The following is a 13,571-nucleotide window of genomic DNA, read 5'->3' on the forward strand; positions in this document are numbered from 1 at the left end:
GAGGGAGGCCTTCCCATCGACTACTGCCTGGCCCCTCCTTTCAGCAGAGACGCTGCTGGAACTGAACCTGGGGCTTTCTGTAGGCCAAGCACAGGCGCCTCCCAATTACTTTTTAAGTGTGGTTAATATTGGGGCAACCCCCCCCCCTTGACTAATTAGACACTCATTGGGGGTCTGAACTGGCAGCAACTGAGAAAGAAAAAAGTTCTTGGGGCTGAAATGGAAAGCGGGATGAAAATACGAACTCAGTGGCGGCAGTCAAAAAGGCAAACCCCACGCTGGGGATTGAGAGGGGGGCTGAGAAGTAAACGGCCTCTCTCAGAAGGGGCCCGTGTCGCTCTCTGGGGCAGCGGCATGCGGAGCACCGTCCCCATTCAGCTTGCCCTGAGCAACCGGGAGGTGGCCAACGATGAGGGGTCAGGCTAAGCTATGCTCACCCCCTGCCCAGTGGGGTTAGGGTAGGTTGGGGGCTCCGTGGCCGAGCAGGATTTGAGCGGCTTCGCCAGCAGCCCACACACTCACCCACGTCACGCTGGTTCTGCAGCAAACCCCAGCACCGCTGTGGACGCACAGGGGCAGGCACAGGCTGCCTCACACACAAGGGAACGTGCCCGTGCAGAAACGACGAGGGAGAGTTCAACACGCCAGGGAGGTCTGAGGTATGATTAGTATTGACAGTATCCGTTACAACCTGAACGCTTGCCAGAGCAGCTAGCCCAAGGGCACGTGCGTGACCCTCCTGCCTCACAGCTGGCCCCGTTCTGGCAGAGGCACTACGGCTCAGCGTCCTGCTTGATCGGCCTGGTCTCCGTGCCGTGGGACGCTTGGTGCTCCAGGAGTTTGTCCCTGAATGTGAAGCCGTGGCCGCACTGCAGGCAGGCGAAGGGCTTTCCTCGCCGGTGCTGCCTGCTGTGTGCCATGAGGTTGGCCTTGCTGGGGAACGAGCGGCCGCATTCGGGGCAAGGGAAAGGCAGCTCCCCCGTGTGCAGCCTCTGGTGGGTGAGGAGGTTCCCGTGGCGGGCGAAGGTCTTTCCGCAGAGGGGGCAGGAATGGCCCCTGGCCTGTGCATGCGTCTGCTGGTGGACCTGCAGGCTCTCCTTCCAGCTGAAGCTCTCCCCACACTGAGTGCAGAGGAAGGGCCTCTCCTCTCGGTGAGACAGCCGGTGCCCCGACAGCTCTGCTTCGCTGCTGCAGGCCATGCCGCAGGTGGGGCACTCATGGAGCGGCTTCCCACCGTGCTCCGCCGTGTGGGCCAGCAGGTGCCTCTTGTGCCGGAAGAGCAGGCCACAAACCCCGCAAGAGTGGAGGCCCTCTGCTGCGTGGCTCGCCCGGTGGCGGAGCAGGTCCCCCTTCAGGCAGAACTGGGCTCCGCACTGGGCACACGCATGCCGCTTCTTCCCGCGGTGCTTCTTGTGGGTCAAGAGATTGAGGTGGTAGTGGAAGAGTTTCCCGCATGACGTGCAGGCGAAGGGGCCTTTCTCCTCTCGGTGGAGGGCCTGGTGGTTGCGCAGGGACTCCCTGTCTTCAAAACTCCTCCCACACTCACAGATCAGCAACTCCGCCCGGTCCAGGGAGGCCACCCCCAAAGGACCCCCACCCTCCTCCCACTCTCTGGGACCCACATCTGGCGGCTTCGATTCATTCCAGCCGGAACAGAAACCTGCCCCCAAGGGCTTGCCCTCCGGGGAAGGGAGGGGGCTCCAGGGTCCACTGAACTCCTCCTTAACGGCCGGCTCCTGCCCACTGTGGCTCCAGGCAGCTGTGGAAAAACAGGTATGAAATCTGTACCAAAGGCACACTGAAGCTCGGGGGCGCTTTCATCAGACAGGAAGGAGGGCCCTTCGCTCCTCGCCAGGAGTGCCAAAGAGAGGAAAGGGGCGCGGCAGATCTTCCGCCACCCTAAGAACAGGCAGAGGAGCCCTGGGGCAGAAACGGATTCAGGGGGGCTTGGGGGCACTTGGGCAGCAGGGGTTCCCCTCACCCCACCGCCAGGCTTCCAGGCACCTCCTGGGCTTCCCCCTTCCCGCAACCTTCCCCAAACCTGCTTCGCTGCTACATTTTGGGGGATTGCAAAGAAGCCAGGAAGGGACCCACATGGATGGAAACTTCGGGGTCTTGCACATCGGGGCTGTTTCCCCTGCCCCACGTCCCCCAGCAACCATGCCACTGGGGGCTTCTTTGAGGAGGGGGGGGGTTGTAATGGGTAGCTGACACACCAGTGTACGTTGCTGCAACCCTTACTAACGTGCACAAACTCCCCCGAGCCGCTTTCCCTCCCGGGGAGGGGGCACGGCCACCCTGGGGACTAGGCAGGAGGCCAACCGCAAGGAAGCCCCACGGCTGCTGCACTGGGCTGGCGGCTTCAGCACCAACGCGGAACCTGCTGCAGAGCACCACCGGGTGGAAGAGGCCCCAGATGCTGGATGCACTTACCAGGGGCAGCCCAACCACCTCGCCCCACTGCAGCACCACTGCCCCGCGGACTCTCACAAGCCTGCTCTTGGGGGGGGGGGCTCTCCTCTGAATCAGCTGGGAGCGAAACAATGCCACTCACCGGAATCGGGGGTCCCGCAGGCCTCTTTCTTCCCTCGCCCCGGGACATCCTCGGCACTCTGCTCTTCCCTTCGCTCCACTCTGCGTGCGAGTTCCGCCTTGGGAGGCATCTGGGGCCCTGCGTAGGGGAGGAGGAAACCGGCGTGAGTTCGCCTTCGCCGTAGTGGCACCTGGGAGTCACCTGGGATCCCCCTCCAGGTGTGCGCCTGACCCAGACCCTGACATCAAAGGCACTTTTGTTTTATCTGCACAAAGTGGGTTCAGGATCAAGGCCTTAAGGTCGCTTAGATCGCATACTGTGTAATCCGCCTTGAGTCTCAGGGAGAAAGGCGGACTATAAACAACATGAATAAATAAGTAAATAAATTAGAATCATAGAGTTGGGTGGGACCTCCAGGGTCATCTAGTCCAACCCCCTGCACAATGCAGAAAATTCCCAACTACCTCCCCTTCCCTCCCACATACCCAGTGACCCCTGCTCTATGCCCAGAGAAGATGGTACAACACTGTCAGGATCCCTAGCAGAACTGGCCTAGGGAAAATTGCTTCCTGACCCCAAGGTGGTGATTGGCATTACCCTGAGCATGTAAAAGGGACCACAAACACTGATGTAACCCTTCCTGCCCTCCCTCTCACGATTGGCCCAGGTTCACAGAATCAGCATTGCTGTCAGATGGCCATTTAGCTTCTGTTTAAAAACTTTCAAAGAAAGAGAGCCCACCACCTCCCGAGGAAGCCTGTTCCACGGAGGGAATACTCTGTCAGGAAGTTCTTCCTAATGTTTAGCCAAAAACACTTTATTTAATTTCAACCCGTTGCTTCTGGTCTGAGCTTCTGGGGCAATGGAAAACAACTCCGCGCCATCCTCTATATGGCAGCCCTTCAAGTACTTGAAGATGGGTACAATATCACCTCTCAGTCGTCTCCTCTCCAGGCTAAACATTCTGAGCTCCTTCAACCTTTCCTCACAGGACTTGGTCTCCAGACCCCTCACCATCTTCGTTGCCCTCCTCTGGACATGTTCCATCTTGTCTATACCCTTCTTAAATTGTGGTGCCCCAAACTGATCACAGTACTCTAGGTGAGGTCTAACCAGAGCTGAGTAGAGCGATACCATTACTTCTCGTGTTCTGGACACTACGCTTCTGTTGATACAGCCCAAAACCGCATTGGCCTTTCTAGCTGCCACATCACACTGCTGACTCATGTTCAGTGTATGGTCTACTAAGACCCCTAGATCCTTTTCCCACACACTACTGCCAAGACAAGTCTCCCCCATCCTATAATTATGCATTTGATTTTTCCTACCTAAATGCAGAATTTTGCATTTATCCCTGCTGAAATTCCTTTTATTTGTTTTAGCCCAGTTTTCCAGCCTATCAAGATCATCCTGTATCTTGACTCTGTCTTCTACTGTATTTGCTCCCGCCCTAAATCAGTAACATCTGCAGATTTAATAAGCATTCCTTCTATTCCTTCATCCAAATCATTTATAAAAATATTAAACAGAACAGGTCCCAGGACTGATTCCTGAGGCACTCCACTTGTGACTCTTCTCCAAGAGGAAGAAGAATATTTACAAGCACCCTTTGGGTGCAATCTGTCAACCAATTACAGATCCATTTTTATTTTTGTTGTTGTTGTTAACATTTCTAACCCACCTTTCCCGCAAGCGGGCTCAGGGCGAGGTACAAGAGTTATAAAAATACAATAAAATATTAAACAACAATTCATAAAACAACAGTTCATATTATAAAATCAACAAACAGATAATAACTGTCCCAAGACGGGGTCAATTCCAGATCCACCTAACAGTAATAGGATCCAAACCACATTTGGCTCCTATGGGCAAGGTTCTGCACAGAGCAGGAGCGGCTGGGGGACAGGCGCCCCCTGCGGATGAGCGACAAGATCCCCACCCGCTCTGCTTGGTCTGCACCAAATACAGCCGCAGGTGGTGTGCCTGGGGCAGCACAAGCCACAACCGGAAAACACAGGCGGAAGGCAGAAATTGGCACATCCACATGTCACTCAAAACCAGTCGTTTAACATTTGCATTGCACACTCCCAGGGAAATCCTGCTTTGCAGTACTGTGCCTGCCCTCCCCAGAAATAAGGATTATAACATCCTGACCGGCTTGCCTTGTCAAAGGGCTGGACAAATGTCATTTTGCCCTCCCACTGAAGAAAGTCACTGTTTCTCCCGTTTTTCAGACGGGACAGAGGTGGCGAGATTGCAGCTCGCCTGAAGCTGCCAAGGAAGGGGCTGTTCCTGGCTTCCGTTCTTGCATTGCAAAGATAAGCAGGGCGCCACTTCCTGGGCAGCATGGGACATTCCATCCTGGGACAAGCTAAATTCACAACCTGCCACCCTTTGTGAAGCAGCCTCAAGCAGGGCCTGCTTAAGGGTCAAGCAGGGCCTGCGGCACAGCCCCCAGAAGACCGGTTCCCCACTCCCGTCCCGGCAAATCTGCTGTTGGACTTGGAGCATGCTGTACACAACCTTGGGGGCTTCGGGTCTGTACAGTTTAAAACAGATAAATGCATTCATGTATCCATCCCCTTCACTGTATGAAAAACAGGGTTTCTCACCTGTAACTGTTGATCGTCGAGTCTCTTCTGTGCAGACACACATTGGGACTGCGCAGGCGCAGGCCAGCCGCGGAAAAGATTTTTCTAGCTTTTAGAGATGTGAAGGGGACGTTCGGATCCACCGCGCATGCGCGCCGGTGTTCCCGCCAATTTTGAATGCATATATATCCGAACGTCCCCGGCATTCCCTCAGTTCACCTGAGCCGCCGGAGAAACAATGGAGTAAACCAAGCACTCACAGCGGGGCAGGCGGGAGGGAATGTGTGTCTGCACAGAAGAGACTCGAGGATCAACAGTTACAGGTGAGAAACCCTGTTTATCGTCTTCGTCCTTCTGTGCAGCCCCACATTGGGAGAATAATTAGCATCTCACCAATGGGGGCGGGTGTGAGTGTCTACTGGAACAAAGAATGCAGGACAGCCGTGCCAACAGCTGATTCACGCCGTGCATTCACATCCACAGAATAGTGTTTGATGAAAGTGTCTGCAGTGGACCATGTCGCAGCTTGGCAGACGTCCCGGAGCGGCACTCCTCGCAGGAAGGCAGCAGAAGCAGCTTGCGCTCGAGTGGAATGAGCGGTAACCAACAAGGGACACTGGACTCCAGCATGCTGATAGCAAAGTTTAATTGTAGACACAATCCAGCGAGAGATGGACTGGGCAGAAGCAGGTGAGCCCTTGCGAGGGCCAGAGTAACACAAAAACAGGGCAGGAGATTTCCTGAAACATTTGGTGCGATGCAAATAAAACAATAAAGCACGCTTTACATCCAATGTGTGTAGTGCTCGTTCCCCTGGGGATGAGGGTGTTGGAAAAAAGGAAGGGAGGACCACCTTTTGCTGTAGGTGAAATTTGGAGACTACCTTGGGCAGAAACTCCATGCTAGTGTGGAGCATCACGGTACCAGGGAAAAACTGCAGGAAGGGAGGGTCACACCTCAGAGCAGACAGCTCCCCAACACGCCTAGAAGACGTGACTGCCACCAGAAAGGCCACCTTTTGAGTGAGCAAGGCCAGGGGACAGGTGGATAGGGGCTCGAAGGGCCGGAGCATCAGTTGGGAGAGTACCAGGGACAGACTCCACTGAGGAATCGGTGGGGCCCTAGGAGGGAAGGTCTTGAACAGGCCCTTTAGGAACTGCTTGGAAAGCCAGTGAGTAAAAACGGTCTTTCCATCAATCTGCTCATGAAAAGCAGAGATCGCAGCCATGTGGACTTTAATGCTGGAGAAGGCAAGACCCTGTGAGCACAAATATAGGAGGTAGTCGAGAACCATAGGTAAGGGGCAATCAAAGGGAGAGACCCCTTTAGGGGCCAGCCACCGGGAAAAACGTGACCACTTCCTCTGGTAGGACAGCCTGGTAGATGGCTTCCGGGCATTTAGAATGACTGTAAGAACCTCCGAGGAGAGGCCTACTCCGGAGCGCACAGGAGCCAGGCAGCCAGGCTCAGAACCGCCACATTGTGGTGTCTGACCCCGTCCCTGGTCAACAGGTCCGGGGCCGGCGGAAGTGCTAGGGAGAGTAAGAGCGGGAACCAATCCTGGCGGGGCCACTGTGGGGCAATCAGGATACAGTGGGTGTTGAAGGCCCTTATCCTGGAGAGGACCTTGTGCATGAGCGGAAAGGGCGGGAAGGCATAAAAGAGCCCCGGGGACCAGGGTATCTGAAAGGCATCCCCAAGGGAGAGACGGCCAATTCCGGCCCGGGAGCAGAACAGCGGGGCCTGCTTGTTGTGGGCCGTGGCGAAGAGGTCGATGAGTGGTGTACCCCATGCGTGGAAGACCTGGTGGAGGTAAGCCCTGTTGAGGGACCACTCGTGCTGAGGCAGAAACACCCTGCTCAGTGTGTCTGCTGCGGTGTTGAGCTCCCCGGCAATGTGAACGGCCCTGGGAAGGACGTTGTTGACCATGGCCCACTTCCAGAGAGCCGTTGCTTCCCTGCAGAGCTTGAGCGAGACCGTAACTCCCTGCTTGTTGAGGTAATAGCAGGCTGTGGTATTGTCCGACAGGACCTGAACCCTCCTGTTCCGAATGATATCTGCAAAACAAGCAAGGGAGTAACGGATCGCTCTAAGCTCCAAAAGGTTTATGTGCATGGATGCCTCAGTTGGGGACCAGACACCTTGGGCCGAGAGCTGCCCACAGCGCCCTCCCCATCCCAAGTTGGAGGCGTCAGTAAAGACGGTGACCTCCGCCAGGAAAGGGCCAAAAGGACAACCTTCGGACAGGTTCTCCGGGACAGTCCACCAGGCCAGGGAGCGCTGCACCACCCTGGGGATGGAGAACTTCTGATGCTGGCCCATAGTGAGGGGGTTGTACTTCCGGACGAACCAGTTTTGCAGAGGCCTCATATGCAGGCGTGCGAAAAAAACTACCCCTGTGGATGAGGCCATAAGGCCCAACAACGTTTGGATCAAAAGGGCAGTCTGGAAACGGTTATGCAGGAAATGACGGGCTAAGGAGGCAAGCCTGGTTAGGCGATCGGGGGGCAGGAAGGCCCTGCCCCGTGGAGAGTCGAGATGAACCCCAATAAACCTAATGGCTGTGCCCGGAGTCAGGATAGACTTATCCCCATTAACCACTAAGCCCAACCTAGCCAGCACAGACAAAGTGAGGGCAATATGGGCCTGGAGAGAGTCAGCTGAAGGCCCCACCAGGAGCCAGTCATCCAGGTATGGGTAGATAAAGCATCCCCTGGACCGTAGATATGCCACCACGGAGGCCATGCACTTCGTGAAGACCCTGGGTGCAGAGGCCAGCCCAAAGGGCAACACCGTATATTCATACACAGAATCCCCATAGACAAACCGCAGGTATTTTCTGTGGCCCTCGAAAATGGAGATGTGGAAGTAGGCGTCTTTCAAGTCTAGAATAGCTAGCCAAACGCCAACCTCCAGGAGCTCTATAACCCGTGCCAGGGTCAACATCCGAAATTTCTCAACCCTTAAATAACTGTTGAGGCCCCTAAGGTCCAAAATGGGCCGGGAACCTCCATCCTTCTTATCCACCAGGAAATACCTCGAATAAAATCCCCAAGGGGAAGTAGCGACATTGACCACCCGGACAGCACCTTTGTTCACCAACTCTATAACATTATTGTGTAACACAACATCACAACATGGAGAACAACGGGGAGGGAGAGAAAGGGGAGGTGCATCAACAAACAACAATTTGTAACCATGGGCCACAATAGATAGGACCCAGGCGTCAGATGTAACAAGCTGCCAGCAGGGCAAAAAAGGCCGAAGCCTGTCCAAGAACCGGGCAGTAGAGGGAGTGTCCTCAGAGGCCAACAGGGGAGCGTTCAGGCTTAGTCAGAAGACCGAGGGCTTCTGTGCGGAGGTTGAAGGCTTGGGTGAAGAGGGCTGTTGCCTGCCCTTGGACCGGCCGGAACGCCTGGACGAACGACGCTGCTGGGTAGAATAGGATCGGTGACCATAGGACTGGCCCGAGAAGAACCGCCCTTGACGCTGCTGGTAAGGCTGATAAGGGGTCTGGTAGGATCGGAACCGACCATAACGATACCTCGGACCCGACGGTTGAGCTGAGGGGGCGACTCCCAGGGACTTGGCCGTTTGCTGATTTTTCTTCATCAGGGAAAGGGATTCATCCGTCTTCTCCGAGAAGAGCTGGGGCCCCTCGAACGGGAAATCCTCCACTTTCGCCTTCTTCTCTGGCGGCAGGGCCGTGGACCGGAGCCAGGCGTGCCGACGCAGGACCACCGAAGTCGCCATCGCTCGCGCTGCAGAGTCGGCGGCGTCCTTGCCAGCTGTCATCTGCTGTTTTGACAGCTTCATGGCCTCGGCTTGGAGGGCCTTAACCAGGTGGCGACGATCCTCCGGGAGGTCGGAGAGGTAAGAGGACAGCCTTCTCCACAGGAATAAATTATAGGATCCCATTATAGCTTGGAAATTTGCTATACGGAATCCCAAGGACGCAGACGAGTAGATCTTCCTGCCCATGCCATCCAGCTTTCTGCCTTCCCGGTCTGCCGGAGCCGAAGAGGAACCATATCGGAACCGAGCCTGACCTTCCTCCGCCACGATAGAAGAGGGCTTAGGGTGAGTGAAGAGGTACGGGCAGTCGTCCTGCTTCAGGCGGTAGTACCTCTCGACCTTCTTTGCCGTCGGCGGCAGGGACGCCGGTGACTGCCAGAGCGCAAGGGCATTGTCAACGAAATCCTCCACAGGGGGGAACGCCACCGACGCGGGGGACCCAGAATACAGCGCCTCTAGCAGCTTGCTTTTGGGCTTGGAAGTCGTGGAGGAAACGTCTATCTCCAACGCAGCGGCCATCCTCACCATCTGCTCGGCGAACATTCTGTAGTCGTCGTTTGGGGACGACGAACGAAGCTCGCCCACGGTGTCATCCGGGGAAGGGTCAGAAGCCACATCCGAAGAATATTCTGACGGGGAAGCCAGGCCCTCCTCATCCTCGGAATCTGAAAATTCTGCCGGGGTTTGCGTCGGAACCGAAGTCCGGCGATCAACTGGGGCTGAAGGACGAGGCGCAGGAACCGAGGAATGGACCAGCACGCTAGCCGCAGGAGGAGCAGGCGCAGGGTGCACAATCGGCTGAGCCAGAACGGAAGGCTGCGGAACCGAAGGATGCTGCAGGAAGGGCACGGACTGCTGGAACCAGGCCACGAAATCCTGCCAGGAGGCCATGTTCCCTACCCCCGGGACAGACTGGCAAGGAGGTAGAGGAGCGGGCACCGGGGCAGGCCAGCGAAATGGCGCCGGAACCGACGAGGTGGACGGCATCGGAACGGAGGACTCCGAAGGCGCCGGGGCGGACGGCAGGGAACGCTCGAATGGCTGATATGGCTCCGCGAAAGGCGGGAACGGCAGGAATTCCTCCGGAACTGGACACAGGAAAATACCGAATAGTAGAAGGAAACGACCAAAGAACTCCGAAGAGACGCTGAGAGACAACAAACGCTAGACAATAAGAACCTTTTCGACGGCGGCGAAAAAGGAACTGAGGGAATGCCGGGGACGTTCGGATATATATGCATTCAAAATTGGCGGGAACACCGGCGCGCATGCGCAGTGGATCCGAACGTCCCCTTCACATCTCTAAAAGCTAGAAAAATCTTTTCCGCGGCTGGCCTGCGCCTGCGCAGTCCCAATGTGGGGCTGCACAGAAGGACGAAGACGATCAAGAGTTGACGGTGTCCTCTTGCTTAAGCTAATGCTCCTGTCTCCATGTCCAACAGACTGGATCCAGCAGGCTCTCAGCCCCATGAAGCCACCCAAACCTTAATATCAAAGGCCAGCAGAACTGCACTTGGACAGACTCAGTCTTCAGAACGCCCCCCCCCCCCCCCCGTCATCACAACAGCCACGGCCCCAGGCAGATTCCACCTAGGCCTGTCCTCACCTAGCGAGGCCACCAGCTCAAAGTTGTCCTCCATCACCTCCTGGTACAGATCCCTCTGCCATGCCGTCAGCATCGCCCACTCCTCCTGCGAGAAATAGATCGCCACATCCTCAAACGTCACCAGGACCTGGAAGAGGAACAAGGACACCATCTGGCACCCAACAATTCAGGGTTCACCGCCTGTCATGGCAGTTGTGGGGGCTAATGCTCATGCCCCCCCACCCCGATCAGCTTCAGACAAAACAGCTTCTCAGAACAAGCCAGAACTCTGCCACGGAAAGAAAATGTTTTCAGTGCCTGGGGTCACCCCTGGCACATGCGAAGAGAACGCCTCTGAGCGCAGCTGCAAGGCCAGAGCCCATCCTAGGAAGCCCTCATACAAGTCCCTAGTGTGGCCTCCTTTCGAGTGGAATCACGGAACTGGAAGGGGCCTTACAGAGCATCTGGTCCAACCCCCTGCCCAATGCAGGAACAGCCTGAAGCCTCCACATCCAGTATTAGTCAAGCCGTTCCTTGAAGACTGCCAATGAGGGGGAAGCCACCACATACCTAGGCACCCAATTCCGCTGCTGGATTACTCTTAACATGAAGTTTTTTCGAATATCCAGACGGTACAGTCCCTCCTGTAGTTTAAACCCAGTTTCAAGTCCTATCCTCTGCTGCCAATAGGTACAGCTTCCTCCCTGTCCCCAAGAGACAGCCTCTTAAATACTTAAGAGAGAGAAACCGTAACTCCCCTCAACCTCCTGTTCTCCATGGCAAACATTCCCAGGCCCCTCAGTCTTTCCTGGCAGGGCTTGGTCTCCAGGCCCCCGGTCATCCCGGTTGCTCTCCTCCACACTGGTTCTAATTTGTCCACATCCCTTTTGAAATGAGGCCTCCAGAACTGCACACAATACCCCAGGTGGGGCCTGACAACGTGGTCTATAGTGGGACAATGACATCCTGTGCTTTGGAGGTTATCCCTTTGTTAATATACCCCAAGACTGCATTTGCCTTTTTTGCTGCTGCATCACACTGACTGCTCATTTTAACTTCTGATCCACCCATATCCGAAGATCTTGTTCACCCACACTGCTACCCAGAAATGTATCCCTCATCCAGTATGCATGTTTTGGGATTTTGTCACCCAGGTGGAGAACTCGACATTTATCCATGTTAAATCACCTCTTAATCAAATCTGCCCTCTTCCCCAGCATATTCGGATCTCGTTGAATTCTATCCCCATCTTCCAGCTACTCCCCCCAGTTTGGTGTCATCTGCAAATTTAATGAGTAATCTCTTCACACCTTTGCCCAGGTCATTTACAAAAAACAATGACAATCCTGGGCCCAGAACTGAGCCCCGTGGCACTGCGCTGGACACCACCAACCGGAGGTGACGCTATGGACCACTGCTCTCTGGGTGGGGCTATGCAGCCCCTCCGTTTCTTTCCTCTTCGGCCGTCACAGAGTTCTCCGTCAAGCCGCATTGGCCTCTTAGAGCCTCTACCGCATTCCTGTCCTGCTTTGGGGCGAGCTGGCCCTTCGCTCACTCCTTTCCCTGCCATCTCCCTGAAGTGCCCTACTAGGCTCTACCCGGCGAGTCTGGCTGCAAACGCCCCTGGCTCCCCACAGCAAAGGGGGTTCGAGGCGGACGCGCTCCCGTCTTCTCCCTCAGCCCCCCCCCCCCCTGCCCGGCCAACCAGCCCTTTCGTGCGGGTTAATATCCAGCCCCGCTCCTGGGCGCTTCCGCCACCGCTTGAGAAAGGCAGGCACGGGCCCGGCGGCAGGGCAGGAGGCCGCCCCCCCGGAGCTGCCTGCGCGCCTGTTCTGCCGGGGGGGCCGACGCCTTCGCGGGAGGAGGCCCCAGGGGCCTGGCGGCGCGCACGGGACCCGCCCGCGCCCGCGCCCGGGAGAACAGGGCTTCTGGAAGCGCCGCGCCGCAGGGAGTCGCGCCAGGGGCCCCTCCAGCTGCAGGCGCCCCGCGGGAGGGCTGCGGCGCATGGCATCGCCCGGGCACGAGGCGGCCCCCCGGGGCTGCTTGGCCACGGCGGCGCGGGGACGCGGGGGGGGGGGCGCCGGGGCAGCGCAGCGCAGGCCTCTCCCGGCTGGGGCCGGGGCCGGGGCCGGGGCGCGCGGGAACGGGCAGGGGCGCCCGGCGGACCCGCCCCGGCTGGCCTTCGAGGCCGCGGCCCTTCCCCGCTTTCGGCTTCTCGCGCCCGGCCCGGCCCGGCCCGGCCCCTACCTTGCCGGCGTCCTCCGCGGCCATCTCCCCACGGCCGCCGGCGGGGCTCGGGCCGGCCCGGCGAGGAGGCCGACGTGCAGCGCCTCCTCCGCGCGCCCCGCTCGCCCGGCCTCCGCTCCGCCCTCGCCGCCGCTTGGAGGAGGCGCCGAGGGGCGGGCGGGCGCGTGCTTCCCCTTGCCAAGTCCTGCTCGGGAGATTCCTGGAGATTCGGGAAACCCAGAAGGCCAGGGCTGCCGGTCAGACCTCCAAGGGAGGGAGCTTCCAGATTCGGCGGTTATGCCCGCCACAAAGAGTGAAGGGGGGGGGCATGCCTGGAGATGGCACGGGGCAGCCACGTTCCGGTCCCCTTCAGATTTAGCACCGCAACTCCCATGATCGGGATGAAGGGGGTGGCCAGTTTTCAAACACCCACCTTCATTTTGTGATGAATTGTTCCTACCGCAAACAAAAACCTTTCGTTTCCATTGCAAATAAGGGGCACGGGGTGGGGGCGTTCTGGAAACAACCGGGGCCAAGAATGTCAGCTCTAGGAGACCCGGCTTTGAGTCACACGCTGTGGTGGAATCTCGCTGGGTGACCTTGGGCCACTCAGGCACTCTCGGCCTATCCTACCTCGCAGGGCTGTTGTGAGGATAAGATGGTGGCAAGGAGAAGGATGTAAGCCACCTTGGGTCCCCACTGTGCAAAAAGGGGGGTTATAAATGAGGTAAATAAATTTTCAGCACTGCAGCTCCTATCAGGATCCTGGACTAGTGGCCGGTTTTTAAATACCCACCTTTGTTTTCTGACGACTCCTGCCTGCCGCGACCAAAGAACCTTA

The 13,571-nt window shown here is 57.2% G+C and overlaps 1 protein-coding gene across 3 annotated transcripts; it reads right to left on the reverse strand.

Moving 5' to 3' along the window:
* Positions 1-653: 653 nt before the first annotated feature.
* On the reverse strand, positions 654-12,845 carry LOC129337273 (zinc finger protein 250-like). 3 transcript variants are annotated; one of them, XM_054990848.1, is made up of 4 exons: positions 12,752-12,845; positions 10,526-10,652; positions 2,555-2,671; positions 654-1,759 (listed from the first exon to the last, which is right to left on the reverse strand). In XM_054990848.1, exons 1-4 carry the CDS (start codon positions 12,773-12,775, stop codon positions 774-776), a joined length of 1,254 nt encoding a protein of 417 aa, XP_054846823.1. In that variant the 5' UTR covers positions 12,776-12,845; the 3' UTR covers positions 654-773. The 3 variants fall into 3 exon arrangements, with proteins under 3 accessions (XP_054846823.1, XP_054846822.1, XP_054846821.1); XM_054990846.1 differs by lacking the exons at positions 654-1,759; positions 2,555-2,671 and adding an exon at positions 7,929-10,007; XM_054990847.1 differs by lacking the exons at positions 654-1,759; positions 2,555-2,671; positions 12,752-12,845 and adding an exon at positions 5,475-7,181 and having other exon boundaries at positions 10,526-10,594.
* Between the last annotated feature and the right edge of the window lie 726 nt (positions 12,846-13,571).

This window comes from Eublepharis macularius, chromosome 11, assembly GCF_028583425.1.
Source record: "Eublepharis macularius isolate TG4126 chromosome 11, MPM_Emac_v1.0, whole genome shotgun sequence".
Classification (NCBI taxonomy): Eukaryota; Metazoa; Chordata; class Lepidosauria; order Squamata; family Eublepharidae; genus Eublepharis; species Eublepharis macularius.